At 27.3% G+C, this 19589-nt stretch overlaps 1 protein-coding gene across 2 annotated transcripts in view; it reads left to right on the plus strand.

Annotated features, from left to right (window-relative positions):
• LOC111619000 (fasciclin-1-like) overlaps positions 1–19589 on the plus strand; it is a 103434-nt gene that overhangs the window by 71984 nt on the left and 11861 nt on the right. For both annotated transcript variants that reach the window (XM_023360629.1, XM_023360630.1), the window contains exons 2-3: positions 17424–17568; positions 18801–18910. In XM_023360629.1, coding sequence (XP_023216397.1) covers positions 17424–17568; positions 18801–18910 — 255 coding nt within the window. The remainder of the gene's footprint in view (positions 1–17423; positions 17569–18800; positions 18911–19589) is intronic.

A 19589-nucleotide genomic window follows, 5' to 3' on the forward strand; every position in this document is an offset into this window, starting at 1 on the left:
AGAATTGTAATTAAATATTTTTTTTTTTTTTTTTAAATTTGTATTCAAATTTTAAAAATATATTTAAATGTTAATACAATATTAAATTTATAATGTAATTCTATGTTGTAGATAAGATAACATCGATATATTTATATAAGATATTATTATAAAAATAAATTTATAATTTGAGTTTTATGGGTAAATTATATGTAAATTTTATGCTGTGATGTCGAATCTTGAGGTTATAAATAGCTTCTGAAAATAAATATATATTTTTTAAAATGTATGAATGAATTAACATAAATTAGTGAAATTAAATTCGGCATTAAATATAATCAATTTGTTTGATAATTAATTAGATATATTTAATTTTTGTTCGTCTTCACTCTTCACTGTAACAATTATCTTTCATTCGTCTTGTCTTAATTCTTTTCGCAAACGTTAATAGAAACTATATTTTAACCGAAGAAAGGAAATTAAACTTTCGCTATCAGCATTAAAAGATTGGTAAAATTTTAACTCTTTTCGATCGTTCAAGAATTAAAGATAAATTCTTAAATTATCAGACAATAAAACTGCAGCGAAGACATAATGACACTTAAAAGTTTTTTATCTTCTCTTCTGCCGTATTAATTACACATACTTAATGGGATCATTTACAATCTTTCCTGATGTTCGTACCACCTGCTTACAAAATGTCCTCACTCCGTGACAAGCTCTTCAAATTAGCTAATGAGATATGTAGAGAACCATTTTTGGTTCTAATCTCATTTCTGTAATGTCTTTTCTCCCAAAAGTCAATTATGTGGATTGTTATTCAGTTAGATATCCGCATATAACAGGATATATAATGATAATCATAATTGACTTAAGTAATACTTTTAATGAAACATAATTAAGAACAAATTGTATTAAAATTCCTTCTCTTCATCTTGGTTACGTTTCTCTATTAATCAGAAAGTAATTTGGTATATTACTAGGAAAATTCTATAATATAAATTCTCTACTATGAAATTTATATACTAATATTTTAACTGTGGCTAGATATAGATCTTCATTCCTTGCAATTAGCAAAATTGTACACATAACTCGTACGTTGCTATGCGAAGAAGATCCATTATTCGACATCGGATTGAAACGAATTTAAAAATAATGGCACATGATATCTTTCTTCTATCGTATCCTATAGAATGACAGTTATGATAAATATGCTCTTAATTGCCATCCTCTAAGCTCTCTTTAAGGTATTTTAGATTATCTTAATTCGTCGTTATCTGTCATTTAAGATTATGTGGGATAATTATGGATTAGTTTGTGGTATAGTTAATTACGATTTTATCAAATAAATTTTATTCCCCAAAATGTAGATTTACGTAAATTCTAATTTCTAAATCATTTAATCTTTTATCAGTAAAATGTTATTTTGTTTTGAAAGTTAACGTTTTCCAATTCTGTAATTTGAATATTAAATGAAATACAATAAATTAATAAGTATTAAGAAGAATATTTTGAGTAGAAACAGCTGTTTAATAATATAATCTATAACTCCATTCGATAATAATGAAGCATGTACTTGGCTTATTTCTTAACTACAACAGGAAAGTTTCGATGATTCGAACCGATTAATATAAAAACATAACAGATTTATTCGAATAAAATGACGTTAGAAACTGTATTAAATTTTTTAAAAAATCGAAAATCTAGTAGCTGTATTTAAATGATAATTTTCGGATTAAATTACAAGTTAGAATTACCGAAAATGTGTCTATATACTAGACTAATGCTTCTATCACGAATAAACTTTATATAGAATAATTGAGACCGCCTTATAATAAATCCTAGTATAAATCTCTATTAAACTATGAAATTATAAGGTTTATATGAATCCATCTCAATAACATAAATTTGATTTCGCTTACATGTTTAAACGCCTACGGTTGTTTAAAGTCGTAAACGATGAGCGAAACCTTGCGATTAATTAATCTATGAATGGTTCCCAAAGTAGGTGTACAAGCATAATTTTTCTTTATGTTGTAATCAATGCTATAAACTACGAAAAAAAATTTCTGATGATAAATACTCTTAACAAAGTCGATTAGTAAGAAGGCGATTCTTTTGATGCTTTTCATTTTTTTTTTAAAAAATATTTGATTAAAAATGATAGTGTAATAATAACGCATTAGGAGCAGATTTAATGGAAGAATACGGAAAAATTAATTTATTAAATAAAAAAAAATAATAATCACTCTTGTGTCCTTTGAAAATTTTTGAAATTATGTAGGAAAGTTTGTGTATTAGAGGGAAATATTTCTAGAAATTTTCAGGAAAATCGAATTGGTTTGGGACATGTCTCATCTCCTTAATATCTTTCTCAAGACTTAAAGGTAATGATATCAATTATTAAGATTGTAAACAAGAGTGCCAGGAAAGTCCAACAACAATGCTATCAACTATTGTACCTGTATCAAAAATTTAGCTCAAAATTAAATGAAACTAAATATGTTAGTTTCGTAAACAATATAACAAGTTTAATAAAACAAATCTGATTTTATAAAGTCTTCTTTATATTATTACATATTAGATGTATAAAATACAATACTCCTCCCGATCTGAGTCAAAAAATCGAAGTAAAATATTGAGAAACGTTTACTTTTTCCAACATTTATAAGCCTGACATTTATACAAATATTTAAAGTATGATATCCTATATAAAAGCGACGTATGCACGATATGTTCACAATCCGATTTATGTTAGGATAGAATATTTAATTTTTGAAAGAAAAAAAAAATAAAAATTCAAGAAAATCCAACATTACTTCGACAGATTCAATTTTCAAGAGGAAAGTTATAATATTTATTTTAAAATAGTTTAAAAAAATTCTTTGAAGTAAAAATTAAATTTTTCAATAACATTTTTTTAAAAAAAAAAATAAAATTTACTTTAAAATCGAATATCTAACAGTTTATTCAAACCAAAGATGAATATTGTTTAGATTAATAAAGTGAGTTTGCTGGTAGAATAATAAATTATCGTTAAAGAAACATTTTATACCAACCGCCATTTTTATGGTATGGAATGACATTTGCAGAAATCCAATTTTTTCCCATTCTGTATTATACTTTTAAAGTGATAAAGTTTGTAAGAAACAAGTAGAGTTAAAACTTTTCACTGTGTAAATATAAACAAAAGCTATAAAATGAATCCTATGGTAATCGAAAAAAACCTAAAGGGTGGCAAAACCAGAAATATATTTAAACTGTAAACTACTGTACTTGTAGCTGGTATTACACACAGATCATTGGAAGGTTGCCGAATTGTTTCCGGAATAATTGCAGATATTCCTGAATAAAAAAGAAATCGACTTTTATTTATTTTTTATTTTTTAAAATAGCGGGACACAATCAACTCGTCACTAGTATCGATAGCAGCGAGTGTGATTTTTGCTAACTAATTTAACTCTAAAGTACAAATAAGAAACTCATTTGTATCCAGCAGAAATCATTTTGCAGACAAATGCAAAAAAAAGTCGTTTTTTTGAATATTGATTTTACTGAAAAGTTCGCGCTAAAGTTATTGAAATGACTTATGAAATATTGGAAGCAGCTTGTATGAAAGTTATAATTTAAAATATTTGAGAATGGCTAGAGATATGCAGGCTTGTAAAATTTCAATAACAGTAACAGATATGACGACAAGCGCGGTTGAAACAATACTTTGGTGGAATCATTTGAACGAAAATGGTATAATAAACAATAATGTGCTATACTTCGATAATAGTTACAGCTGACGACATTGTCAGAGTTAAAAGTAAGGAGAAAGGAAAGGAAAAAAAAAACAAAACAAAACAAAAACAAATGTAACATTGCAGAAAGTTTACAAGCCATTTTCTCTGAAGAAATCAGAAGTATGTCTAATTTTACAGCATTTTGACTTTTACGAGAACTTACATTACAATGAATTTAATATAAAAATGTCTACCATACATGGTAGAAATCATAATAAAGAAACCAAATTAATAATACAAATTTCATTTTATTTAAATATTTGATGTATTTCGAGATTAAATATGTAATGCCTTTATTGCAATAGAAAAATATTATTATTATTATTATTATTTAGCATAGAATTTATTGAGCATCTGCAATCCACTTGTCAAAAAGTGATATAATGAAGAACCATCATGATCGGCTCTCAATCTACTTTTATAGGACATTCCGGACATGAAACTCAATTTCGAAACGACTTTCTGGAAAAGGTTCTTTTCTTTTCTTTTTTTTTTTCTTTGTGGCAGAAAAGTTATTATTGTTTCTCTTGTATTTATCCAAGTATATCGGAGCAACACCATCTTGCAACTGATATTAGTAAAAAATTCTTACTATTTTGCACTCACTTCACTTCCGTTCCTCTTTTGCTGTAGAAAACATTGAATATCAGAGTAATTACTTTTATGTTCAACAGTTCGAAGAACTGTGGTTCCACGCTTGATGAAATAGAAAAAGCGATAAAAGAAAACTGCATGAAACTTCAGATTCAGAAAGAATTGAAGAAATTTTTCAAGCAAAGAAAAACTATTGCTGAATACAATTCCTTTTTATTTATTTATTTATTTGTTGCGATAATATTTGACAATAATACATTTAATTATTTGAAATTACTTTAATAGACTTTATTATTTTATAAACAATTCTTTTTAATCAAAGAGTGTTTTCATCGAAAATTTCTTATAAGTTGTTGCCATACTTCAAAATCTTGTAGAGCAATTTTTTTATTGTTTTCTTGATTGAAGTATAGTACATAAATTGTTCATAAATTTAATAAAGTAGTAATCTTTTAACATTCCATCAAAAAATAACGAACTTATTAAAAGTATTCGTGATGCATTTTTGCCGCAGTTAAGTGAATATTGATCCAACTGCAAAAAGTAAGATTGGTTCCGGAAGAGGGGAAGAAAATATTCACATAAGGAACTAAAAATAAAATTTTTCTTTGTATACTCACCGAAATTAACCTCAATGGTAATTCTTTTTTTTTCGCTAGGTTACCACAAATATATTAATATTCTTTCAGGTGAAGTTTCCTAATCAATTTATGGAAAACAAATGGCCTCGATCAATCAATACGTTAACCTCAATTCGCAAAATATCAGATAACTCTTCTGGTATTTCAGATCTTGAATTAAATTAAATAATACTAATTTTATATATTTAAATGGTGGAAAAAAATCAACTTTTTTATTCACCTATCTTCTTTTTATTTTGGTAAATTATTATAATCTAAAATTTGATTATTTATTAAGAAGTTTCTTGAAAATTTTTTCAATGGTATCTTTGCTATGGTTCAGATTAATCTTAGTAGAAGGTAAAAATTCATGCAAGAATGACAGGTAAAAATAACTATCGTATTTAAAAAGGATCTTGTTTCTTCAAAGAAGAGTCCAGTGCACTCGAACAGAAACTGTTTTATCTTCAATATAAAAAAAAGGGGGATTATTTTGCTTTAAACAAAAGAATTTGTGCTTTAAAAATGTATCCCAGAAACTGATTTTGTGCAGTGAAACGAACGAAAGAAATTCACGAATAAATCAATAATCGTATTTCTTCAAATAACAAATTGTTGGGTCATTTTCACCCATTTTTTTTTAAAGGGAAAGTTACATTAGAAGGACCTACTTAGCGGTAATCCATGTCATTGTGTAAAAAGAAAAGACACGATCAGCGGATCTTCCAGTAATGGCCGCGACCATATCGAAAATAGCATTTTCCACAAGGTTCAACAAAATGCCCAGCTAATCACTTTATCCTAAAAATATTCATGATTATATTAATCTCAAAACCTAATTATCTCTACACATTTTATCCCGCTAATTAAATTTGTTGTTGAAGCTAAAAGCTGTTTAACTTTGTAATGATCGTGTAGGAAAATTGGATGAAATATTAATTGAATTCTTAAAGTAAAATATAGTAAAACATCTCTGGTAACTCCAATGGTTTATAAAAACCATTAAAACTAAGTGGATGGTCATTGACTTAGAATAATTGCCGTGGAATCTGCCCACTTTAAGTAGGAACATCACAAAGAATCATTGCAAGGATACTTGTCTGATCCAAAGGAACTATCTAAGGAACCGACTTGGTCTGCTAAAATTGGATCAGTGATCGACCATTCTGAATCGATGAATTGACTAAAATAAATGGTCTTAACTTTCTCGTGAACAACGTTTATTGAAGAACAGTGAATTTAGAACTAGTACCAAAAATAGCACAGTAAAAATCAATGGGTATTTCTCTCCTTCAATTTCTAGCAATTTGTCTTGTAAATGCATTACACAAGTTTCGAAAATATCTACTTATTAGAGACTCATTTGAAATTTAAATAATATTGAAAAAGGTAGAAGATCTCTCTTTTTTTTTTTTTTTTCATCTCTTCTATTCTTTTCCTGACTATTTTCGGAACTTTTTACGCTGAACAGTAATATTGATTCTTAATTATTTTATTATCCAAAAGCGAAATTATGTGTATTTGCATTAGAATATAATGTAATTTTCGTTTTGAATCGAATTGTCTCTAATTCCATCTGCCAATTTACTTTTATTTTCTTCTCTAATGCCAAAGAAACTTCAGACAGTTCTATTTCAGTTTCTATTTTTAATTAAATTTCCGATTTGTATAGAGTTAACTTGGATCATTGACAATGAAAGATAAGCGATCCAAAATTTCTTAATATAACTTATATTTTTATATATATATTTTTTTCATTTCCTTCCCTTTAACCTTTCTTAATACTTTACTTTTAAATGTCAGGAATGTTTTATTTAGTTATTTTTAAAACGAGTGCATTAAAACTGCTAACGTTTTAAACGGTATTTAAACAGCTTAAAGAACTGATATCGATTGGTAATTTTGTTAAAAATCCTAAAATCCTTTCAAGAATAAATTATATTATTGAAATTTTTCGACTGATATCTTCTTTGGCTAGCATCTTATCGATTATTAGTACGAGTTTTTTTTTCCAAAACGAAGGATAACAAATAAAAGAAAGAAAGAGAAATAAAAGTTTTCGAATCGATGTTAATATTAGCATTTGCCAAAATGGCATTTAGCCAAACAAGGTCAGGTGCCCTTCAGGTAAAAATAAATAATAATAAAAAAAAAGACTACTCAAACAAACGGGGGATTGAACTTGTTGGATAATGGACCATTTCGAATATTTCAATCAATGTTCAGTGAAAGGAAATGCATTTTTACGAGTATTTATAGCGCGATCACTGCTACTGTTATCAAATCATTTCTGCTCTAGTGAGATTTTTCTACTTCAAATAAATAATTACGTTAGTCGAATTTCTATATCGAGCGTGTTTATTTTAAATTTTAAGCATTTGAGAAATTAGACAAGAGGATAACTAAACGTTTAATAAGCGAACTTCACTAAAATAGAAAGTATCGAAAAGTTAAACCCTCATAAAGACGATTCATTATTTTCAAAAATATTCGTATTGAAGACACGTATTGAGCTAGTGACTAAGTAGTATTAGTAGAATCCTTAAATGGTATCAAGTAGCCTTAATGAGGTTTCTCGAACCCCTCGAAACACAATTTTCTACTTTTAATATCGAAAGTAGATGGTGATATTGGTATTCAAAGTGTTTACTCTCTTTTAAACCGGAATATCATTCCTGAGAATTATACTTGAGAAATTCTTTTAAAATATTCAAGATTTAAAATTAAATAATCGCTAGAAGTTTGTATTTCTATTAAAAGTTTTAAAATTTTTCCACATTAAAAATTTTTATCTATTAATTAATACTTTACATAGTCATTTGTCCTTTTTAAGGTTAATTATTTTCAATTAGGTATCTAAATCATTAATAGTAATGTAATTTTAATCCTGTTTATTATAATAAACATCTAATTTTAAACTTTATAAAAGTAACTAGAATCAAATATTAATCTACAAAAATATAAATTAATAATTTTATTAATTAAGCACTTAGTATGAAGAACAATGGCCATTCCCCAGGACAAGATAGAGAATGTAAATTAACTTGGTAAAGAACAGCTTTAAATTCTTTAAACGACGCAATTAAATAATATAAAAATATGTATAATAATTTACAACCTAGTAAATTTATTAATTTTAACATAGTAATAAAAATTTAACAGGAACGTTAAGCTCATATTGCGGAGTAGAAGAGAGAAGTGTCTGTGAATGATGGTGCAGTTATTTAGATATATACTTGTTTTCAAAATAAACGAAAGATATATAAGAAGGGAAGAGTCTACAGACATCTTTTACTTAGAAAATATATTCTGTCGAAAATCCAATAATCGTTCCATCGACGTTTTTGAAAGTGAATACCATCATAAATTGCGAGTTCTTTTAAAAGCCAATCTTTCATCTACTTTCTCGAGTAATGTTTAATACAGCTAGAGACTTTGTACCTATTAATCTCATATGTTATCCTCGCCAAATTCCAATTTCCTTGTCTTTAATCTTTTCTGAAAATTCGGCAAAACTATTTTGACTGTCAGTACATTTACTAGGCGCGTAGATTTGATTTACGACCATTTTACAAGATAGCTTTAGTAACTTAGAACCGAGAATGATTCGAATTTAAAAATATCTTTACTGACAAAGCGAAGAAAAGTGTTTTAAGTTGTCTTTTATTAAAATTGCTCTTTCAGATCTAGATGGAATTTCTTCTCTCGAAAGATTAAGTTTCGCGTGTGACTTTAAAAGAGAATCCATTAAGGTTCTTTAATTGATAATATGAAGCATCAGTTTTTTTTTTTTGTTACTTGCATGGTATGTTTTTAATAGATATAAGTGCAAATACATTCTTAATTTCAATGATTTTTATCTTCATATTTTATTGCTCTTCTTTTAGAAAAAAAAAATAATTAAAATTTTTATTTCAAGAATATTTCAAATGAATCTTTAGAAATTTATAAAGTCATCTTATTGTTTTTCTCTTAATCGCTGTCATTACAGTTATATAACTTAATTATTTCTAGAAACTTTTCGATTGTTTGAACTTTATATTATTTCCAATTGTTAAACTTTCCAAAGCTCTAAAGTCTTTTCTTAGAATTGTAATTAAATATCTTTCAAAACTTGAAGCAAACTATCTTATTACCTTTAAAAAGTCTTATATGTATTTATTTATTTTATTTTTAATTTTATCCTCTCTCCAATCTTTCAATCTATAACTCAATTACTGATATAAAAAGGTCATATTTTTTTGTTTTTTTTTCATTCTCTAAGTTCGATTTGTTGCAACAACTTTTTTTTTTACCGAGTTTCTTGTAACAAATAAAATAATCTCAATGAAATAGTCTAATAAGTAAGGATTAGCAAAAAACATTTCTGTGAAGAATATTCTGAATTCACCAAGGAAGTCAATTTTCACTACTTTTAGATCATTCTTCACATTTTATCGACCGCTCAACATACTTGATTGGAATCCCATAGTGTGATTCTATCCTTTTGCTAGGAGGTCGCTGACTTATGAGGCTGCAGGGAATGCCTAAGCTTGTTCTCTCTCGTATGTCTTCGCAGGAACAACTTTTCGATTGTTTGCGACAGTCAAACATTGTCCTAAACGTCATTCTATCAAATTTTCTAAGTTTTTTCTCGGCTTCCTGCAGAGTTACAATGCGAAGTGTGTGAAAGAGGTGAAGGTACTCACTCTCTCCCTCTTCCTCTCTCTCTCTCTCTCTCTTGAAGTTTCACTCGCGACGTTACACAATAGATTTTCCACAATTGAATCTTCCATTATAATGATTTATTTTTGATTTCGTGAAAAGATTAAATTTATTATTCTCAATCTGTTTCTGGAAAATAAATTAAACGTTTTTAAATTGTATTGAAGTTTGTTATCTCATTTATAATAATGTAATAGTCTCGAAGCATCTATAATAGTGCCTCAATGACTATTATATACTTGGATTATCACAGAGTAAACCCGTTCTTACTGAATCTGATGATGTTTGCAAATGTTTTTTTATGTTTTGCTAATGTTAGTAATCTTCTTTCTAATATTATCGTGTATATTTTGATGAAAATTTATCCTTTGTGCCCTTCGTTCAGCCAGGAACTATTGTAGTCCTACAATTTGATGATTCACGTTAACCATTCTTACTTGTTGATGATTACCAATTAATTATACTACCATTTAGATGATAATGCGTCCCAAAACATAGCATTAAGCACATAAATGCTAGCAACACATGAACAATTGCAATTTCAAATGGAGCGAGGGAATTACTCTGTACAATTTTGGCAATTATTAGATCCTCATCTGTTAGTGTGTTGCTTCGTTGTAGGTAATATTTAATGGAAAAGTTTCATAATTAGCAATATGAATTGTATTATATTGCATTTAAATGTTATTAATGATTTAATAAGAAACTAAAAATAAATAATAAATATCATTTTATGAGCCATAATAATAAAAATTTTTATTAATTTGAGCAAAAACAAATGGCTGTCAAACACTGCTTATTCCAGAAAATTTACTAACTTAGTAAACAAATTAGCGAGGTAATTATATTCGCTTTAATCGTTAAATTTACTTTTATAATTTTTTTTTCTTTAAAGTTTATTTTGTGGTTATTAATTTTTATTATTTTTACTCTCTTTAATGGTCTGTACTTAATGGAATATTTAGTTACTTTTTATATATATAGGCCTATATATTTTAAAAGCTCAGAGTGTATCGAAATTTTTATGGTATTCTGCTATTGGATATTTGTGCAGGTTTATCCTAATTAAATCTCTAAAGCAGTTTTTATATTCTATCGTTGATTAAAAAAACAACTCTGTTGTTTCTCTGGATGTTAATGGAGTGATTTAATAACAGAATAGTTAATCTGTAAGAGAAAGTAGTAGAAATGTATCAAGTAATTGTATTTCAAAAGCTAAAATACATTCTCCTTTACTCAATTATCTTCTAAATTAATAATTGTTAGAATTTTAATTCAGTTTATAAATGTACTTCTCTAATTTAGTTCTTAAGAAAACTAATTATTTAATATATATTCGTTTAGAAATCAATTAAAAATTCGACGAATTTAAAATGATATTAAAAGACTATAATAATTTCTAGAAAATTATAAATTCTTAGTTTAATATAAAACTCTCTTTTCCTATGTAAATTCTTCACAAATTTATATACATTATACAAAATTTTTATTTTTGTTTATGAGTTTAATTAACAGTTGACTGCATTAGTTTACAAGACAAGAATTTTAAATACGTAAAATTGCCAAAAGGGCCTAGAAATTAACATGGTTCATTTACAATTAATTAGTTACCATTCGCTAATTATGATAATAGCAAAAGGTATTAAACTCAGATGTTCTAAACAGCGTTTTAGAGTAACCATAATGACATTAGTTTAGAAAAAAAAAATAAATGAAAACAAATCGAGAAACAGGGACATTAAGGAGATTAAAAATCGAAATAGTTTAGAAAGTTAATCCTTAAAAGTAATCGAAATTTTTGACTAAAATCGGGGTAGAGTGTGTGCATTTAGAAGATTCTGATAGTGGGGTAGCTCTAAAAAATAGTTTCAGCTTAGTCGAGAGAAAATCCTTCTCGAAGAGAGTAGATGATGGATCGACTTTGATACTTATTGTCGAAAAGGAATGAAAGAATATAATATTTTCTGCCGATGTGACGGATCGCGCTTTGTAGCTTTGATCTCTCATATTGATTCTTCTCTACGATCGATCCTCAAAAAGTCAGTTGTAAACGTAGGATATCTTTCCAGAATTACTAGAAATGCTGAAATTTCATTTTTTCCTTGTATTTTTTTCTTCTCCCTGTAAACAATAAGTTGAGGTTTCTCGGACATTTTATTTTTTTTCTATTTACCTATAAAAAAAATAATTTTTTTGTGGAGGGAGGGAGATAAAATTTATTGTAATAGTTATGGGAAAACTTGAATCTATACCAATATCTTATATCCTATTAATATTATAATGAATGGGGATGGTTATGTAAACTTATATACTCCATAATAACTTGATACCATTGAAAAATTATAAATTTATTTCATTTTTTTTCTGTAATGATAGAAGAAAAAACTGTTTAANGACGGCATTAAGTCTCCTAAAACAACCTAAAATATACGACATCAGTAAAACATTTGAGTGAGTAATATTTTAATAAAATTATATATTTTTTTTCTATTTACCTATAAAAAAAATAATTTTCTGGGGGAGGGAGGGAGATAAAATTTATTGTAATAGTTATGGGAAAACTTGAATCTATACCAATATCTTATATCCTATTAATATTATAATGAATGGGGATGGTTATGTAAACTTATATACTCCATAATAACTTGATACCATTGAAAAATTATAAATTTATTCCATTTTTTTTTCTGTAATGATAGAAGAAAAAACTGTTTAATGTAATGGTAGAATGTAATTTATTACATTCGTTCTGTTAGATTATTCTATATAATAAATTGGAGGATAAAATAGATGATATTCATTGTGATGTAGAATGTGTATTGCTCTACAATATTTCGAACTCATAATGTTAATGTATAAGCAATATATTTTTTTTTCTTTTGTACATGTAATATGTACGAAGTTATATTATGAATCGTAACCTATACATCTTTCTATATATATATTTTTTTTCTATTTTATTCACATTACTATTGCAATTAATATGTATAGTACATCACTGATATATATATATAGAAAACTCTTGAAGAGGAATCTGTGGAATGTAAGTATTAGTGTTATGAATAAACAATAAGAAGCTGCTAACTTCGTTTCTTATTNCTCTACAATATTTCGAACTCATAATGTTAATGTATAAGCAATATATTTTTTTTTCTTTTGTACATGTAATATGTACGAAGTTATATTATGAATCGCAACCTATACATCTTTCTATGTATATTTTTTTCTTTATGTTATATAAGGATATAAATATTTGATTGGATCAAATTGAATTTCACTTCTATATAACTATTTTTATGGTGTACTATTGCAAATTTTGACGTTTCAACAGTTTTGTATAAAAAAATATATGAAAATTGAAAAATATATTAAAAAAAATTGTAACTTTTCAATATTTTCTTGATCTATTGTAAACGAAATCAATTTATTTATTTATTATTGTATCCTGTTTACTAAAAGTAACAAGAATTTTTACTTCTTATAGAGAATATTTTGTAAATTTGTGGAAATTTTAAAACTTTTGTCACGGTCGAAATAAGATTTTTCTTTGTGTAAGAAATAAGATAAGAAAGAAAGATGTCTTCTTTCCATGATTGTCGTTTCGATGCCGAACTAAACACGGTTTTGCTATGTTGTTTTTATTCTGTTGTTTATTCTTTGTTGGTTTCTTGTGAAGCAAGATGGCTGCCAGAATATACGTGCGCTATCAATGATCGTACGTGCGCCTTTTACACAACTATCAAAAGTTATAATAGAAAAAGATTAAATGGTAGAAAGTGAGGAAGAACTTATCTCTATTTTTTTTTTCTTTTTTTACCTCGTTTCGTTATAGATATAGAAAAATGGCTTTCATCCAGAAAAGATGCTATTTTGATTTTCGTTTAAGAAAGATTTTATTTATTTTTTTCTCGGTTTATGATCAATGAAACAGTTCATCATCACATCTAATTTGTAGTTTGGAAAGTCAATCGAATGAAGTAGCATATGGCGTAAAGATGGGAAAGAGATCAGATAATATTCAGTAAAAGAAGGGTGCAAATCCCATCAGATATAGGACACGACAATATAGGACAGTCACCCGTCCTGTCAGGTAAGTGACAGATTAGGAAGTTGGATCGGAAGCTAATAAATTCGATCGGAAGTTGACAGGAGAAGTTTCTGACCTCCAGTCTTGGCAAATAAGTAGGATGGGATTGGAGAAATGATTCTTCTAGATTGAGCTTGATGGAGATAATGTCTAGTAGGGCTTCTTTAAGGACCTAATGATTATCGAGGCGATATTTTATGATAATGATAAATGTGAAGTACGAAAAGATTGGTGGTAGAATACGAAAATGTTTTTCTGGAATTATCTTCTGAAAGAATTTAGTTTATTAAAGAATACTTGATTAAAATATTACAAAGGCGTACCAAACTAATTTGATTTATTATAGTCTATAATATAAACGAATTTAATATTTATCAAATTGATCGTAAATGATCATTAAGTAAGACTCTTTTTTCTGGAATAGAGAAACGTCTTCATCACTATAAACAGGAAAACTTTCAGCTGGTTACTGCTTAATATGGCACTTCGCTCCATTAAATAAAACTACAGCTGACGGAATAAAACGTGGTGTCTAGATTCTTTTTTTTCGTGTAAATTATTCTTAATTGTGATACAATTCAGCTCGTTGTAATATAATTAGGTAGTGGCATTGATTTCTTTGTCACGTCTATGATAAAGGTCTGTAACCTGATCCATAGTCATAGGTTTAGGAAGTTTTAATTATAATTAAAATGTCGATAAAAACTCTTTCTTAATTGAAGTATTACGTGTTTGTGCATAAAATATAATCATTATTCTTTAACTCATCAGAATGATAAACAGTTTTACTTCAACCTCAAGGTAATTTGATATGTAAAATTATACGACCATTTTCTTCGGTTGACAGTTATGTATTAACTTTTTAACTAAAGAAGTACAAGAGGAAAAAAAAATGTTCTACCGTTGAAGAAATTTTGGACATTAATATTACTCCCTTCACTTTTTTTTTACCATCAAAATTTTGGCATTATTGGTCAATGAAAAGAGTTTTAATATCCGAAAAACAGAATTTAATAAAAATAAATGATGTTTAAAAAAATAATATTAATATATGGAAATTACGTCACGTATGAAGAATTTTCTAAAGTTCTTTTTAAACACGTTTCCTGTAGTATAATGTAAGTTCTGGAGTTATATTTTTCTTGATTTTTTTTTAGTGTTTAAGTTAGTAATAAAATATAGGAAAAGTCGTTAAAAAAAAAAGCTACTAGAAAACGAAATTTTAAAATTCTTTAAACATTTCAGAAAATATTTGTACTTAGAATTTTATTGAAAAAGTTCTAGAAAATCCAACGTAATTTTCATAATGTAATTCAAGAAATTTTCGAAATTTTGTCATCACATTAATCATAAAAGTCTGTATTCTCATTATAGCTGAAAAATCGTTATATTTGGCAATGAGTTTTTTCTTCTTTTTCTTATATATTTTCTCGATTTAATCATTTAGAAAAGTAGATTTTAATCTCTTAAAACTTGTTCGAAGTTGACAAAGTGAAAAAAAAAAAAAATTGTTAAAACTTGTTTGATTCTTGTAATACGATCATCAGAATACTTTTATCGAATCAATAGTTTTGAATCTGGATCAAAGGTAAGCTTTTAGTAAATGGTATTGCATTAAGACCAGCAATGCACAGTTGCCTAGAATAACACGTTTGAGTAATTACCACGGAATTGATTTCTGTAGTTTCTTAGTGCACTTAATGGGAATCCGAGCAAGCGAGACTAGTAACTTTAATGCACATCCCACTGTGTTTAATTTTCCAATCAACTTATTGATTTTTACGTGATAATGATTTTAAACTTTCATAAGAAATAGCTTCGACTAATAGCCTTTTTTTTTTCTTTATTTTATCGTCTTCTATCGTAAAAATTCCATTGTTTTCTTTTAGTCTATTGTTCTCTTCCACGTTTCTCACTTTACAAAATTGACATTTCCTCTTAATAAATCTATTCGAGAGTTATAAAATGTAAAAGGTAGCATTTAGCTATTTAAATTTAAGTTTAAATCTCGGTATATTATTATATAATAAATTATAAGAGCTTTATTTTAATGATATCAAGAGTCATTGTTAATTAGAAAAGATTTAGCAACAGTTATATCTGATGTAACTCTTATAGTATTTTAGCGGATTGTCCGGCATGTCGGTCTATCCGCAAAAATATGATAGAACGGAAGTAAAAGTACGTGAAAGGAAGCTCAATATATTTTTTGTGAACGTGACAACAGGGAAATGCCTATAATTTCGATTTTCGAAATAGATGCTACTTGTGTGTATGCTATTTGTAAACATCGCGTATGTTGTCATTGGTATTTCACAATGATTCGAAACCTTTAACTCGCCCATGTTGACCATTGGGAAGAATAAAATGACAAGAATAGGAAAACGTGCTTGAAAAAAATTCCAATTCGCATGCAACTCGTAAAATTGCATTTGAAATAGGATCGTGTCGTGAATTTATTGCTTAAGTCTTTAAGTCTTCGTAGTCAAATTGACCAGGATATACAGAAGTAAAGTAAAGATACAAATGGATTCGGTTTAAAACCTCTTTCTCACCAACTTTACTTTTTGACAAACGGTGCGGAATGAAAACAAAAATCCAGTTGGAAGATGCGAAATATTTTCTGGACTTGTTCACATTTTATTTTATTTTTTATTTTTTATTTCACTTTAAACAACTTACTCCAGTCTGGACATATTCCATTATATAAAAGCAATAGAAGGTGTGTGTTTTTTCCCCCCTTCTTCTTTTGCAAAAATTCCGCCTAAACTTATTCAAGAATGGGATTGAATAAGAAAATGTTTAGTGTAGCATGGGGAAACTTATCTGACAGTTGGCTGAAGATTTTTGCCTGAAGTAAAAAAAAAAGAAGAAGAAATCTTAAATAAAACGTATATCTATAAGGAAGATGGAATCCGACAGAATTTAAGATTTGTTTCAGCTATAAATTAGCTCTAATGTTAAATCTGAACTATTCTTTTGAAATTCAATTCTTTGATATAAGTCTTATATCTTTAAAGTACTATTTAGATATAATATAAATATTTTGGAAATATATATATATATTATAAATTCTTCGCGGAAATTTTATCGAAATCTTGTAAAGTATTTTCTTTCGTTTTTCTTTTAAATCTCCACAGTATTCTTGTAAATCTCAATATTATTGATGTTTTATTTATAAAATATGTTTTATTTTCTTTCGTTTATATATCTGTATAGTATATATATATATATGTTTTTTCTTTCTCCAGCGGCGAACTTTCTATATTTTCGAGTTCTTCCTTTCGAACGAAACGTGTCAAGGAAATCGTATTCTGCTACACGCGAGGCATCTTGTTTACCGAGAATTTTGTAACAAGAAATTTTTGTTATTGTCAGAAACAGTGCAGTTGACAGCCTAATATCTGTCACCATTCTTCTGTCATGTGACAGCAACCGGTGCCGGTTTGTCACTTGTCTTGTCTTATTTCTAATTGTTTTTCGAACTGTTTCGAGAAACACAAGATGTTCCTTGACAAGTAACATACTGATCTATCTTTTACAATACAAGGAGAGAGAGAGAGAGAAAAAAAAAAAGAGAGAGAGAATAATAAATACTTAATCTCTGATCACGTTTCTAGACTAATTATTTTACAATTTTTTTTTGTTTAGTTTTTCGAATTGGTAAATAAAGATAAAGTGCTTCCAGAAATGCTACAAAAGAAAACTGCAACGGTTTTTGCACCCACTTCTTCAGCAATAGAAGCTGCGAAATGGATAACGAAGGATGAAGATAAAATTGCTGCTTATCACGTGGGTAAGTTCTAAAGATTTATTCCTACTCGTACAGATTTACATATAGCCTGGCATGCATATTAATCTCTTCTACATTGCAGTATGATACACCTACTTAGCTATAAAAGTCGAGATGAAGTGATAACATCTACTATTAAACTTGCAAAATGCACGTACAAGACGTAATCAATGAAATTAGATAACCTACACGCTTCGAGATAGCCATTCAAAACCATAAATGATATCATTAGAATGTTACATCTTATATAATTTTGTTAATATTTTATTAAAAAAAAAAAGCTAAGTAACATTATTAAAATTTAAAATTTTTAAACTAATATATTAAAAAAAATACTACACATCAAGTAATTTTAATGATTAAAAATAAAAACACAAAGTAATTTTAAATATTTTTAAAAAAAAAAAATGTTATTCTACTTAATATAAAATTTTATTTTTCACAAATTCATAATTTAAAAAGAATTTTTAGTCGATTTTACTCAAATATTTTGGAATAATGCCATAAGAAAATGAGGATAGAAGACTTTTAACTACTTTCTTCGTATGGCATTGATGATGTAATTGTATAATAGTGTCATAAAAAGGGGAAAATAAACAGTAAAACATTAAATGTAGAATTTCATGTGCAGCTTTTCCCACCGTAATGTTTTTAACATACACCTATTTAAAAAAAAAAAAAATACGGCATTTGAATATTTCATAAGAAACAATCTTCTGGTTACATTACAATACAAAGGCATTAGATGCGGCCCTATATTGAATGAATAAAGTAGCGTAGATCTATATAGTAACAAAACATCTCGATAAATCTTCACTTACAGCAGTAAACGAAGAATGTCTCCGAGGTAACATAACCCCATCTCGAAAGTAATTTCCTACACAGAGAAGTTTTACAAATTACTCATGTTTCTTTCCAAAGTTGCAAGTATCGATTAGTGTCTGTTTTTGTGAAGTGTTTCTCCCAAGGCAGTTGTTTAAAACATGCAGAAGCGAACTAAATGGTAGAGTATATGACAAATACTAATGCCACTCTATTTTTGCAATGGTAACTCCCATAAGAGAATAGTAGTATCGTTTCGGGAGTTTTCCTTCCACCTGATTTTCCCTTTCGTTTAATTGACATGTCTTTCAAAAATTTCTATATTTTAAAGTAATTTATGTATCAGAATAACTGATTTATATTTTTTTAAATAAAATTAAAATATTTTATTATTATTATTATTATTTTCTTAGCTATAACGTTAGCAATGAAGAGTAGCTTTCCCACTCATTTGTCATCTTATTCGAGTGGTGCACCACCATTACAGCTGACTATATACGAAAATGAAGACACAGGAAAAACGGTAACATTATTATTATTATTATTTTAAAAAAAATTAATTTAATCTTATAGATATTCATTGAATATTACATTTGTTTCGAGCGTAAAATTAGTACTGAAAAAATTCAAAGCGGCACGCGTAATGTTATTCCATTATTTATCTACACTTGAAATATATGATTTATAAGCGGTAATATAATCCTTATAAATGAAAATTAACATTACTCTCACGTATCTTTAGATGCAAGATTATTTTCACGTCCTAAAATAAACGATTATTCGCTAGAATAAAACGAATAACGATTAGTCGTGCACATTGGACAAGAATATTTTAAAGGATTCGATTAGAAGTATCAAGTTCATTGAAATCTCTGCATTTATCGATTCGAACCTCTCTATAATTCATGTCAAATAAAGAAAACAAAAGAATAAATGTAGAATATTTCTACATATTAAAGAGAACAAATGTGGACAAAAGCATTCCCTAAAGTACACAGAAATGTCATTTGAAAGACTACTGAAACGCAAAATTACTCTTTATTCCTTTATGTAAATAACTTTTATAAAAATTCGAAAAACATTAAATTTATTTTACCATTTTCCATTGTAAAAGACATTTTTGTTTACAACTACAAAAGAAAAGTAAAAAAAAATATAGTAGTAATTCTTTGAACGATTTAACTTGATGCCATTTCGATAGA

This window comes from Centruroides sculpturatus, unplaced genomic scaffold (genome assembly GCF_000671375.1).
Source record: "Centruroides sculpturatus isolate CEXI.00-Female unplaced genomic scaffold, Cexi_2.0 scaffold259, whole genome shotgun sequence".
Lineage (NCBI taxonomy): Eukaryota > Metazoa > Arthropoda > Arachnida > Scorpiones > Buthidae > Centruroides > Centruroides sculpturatus.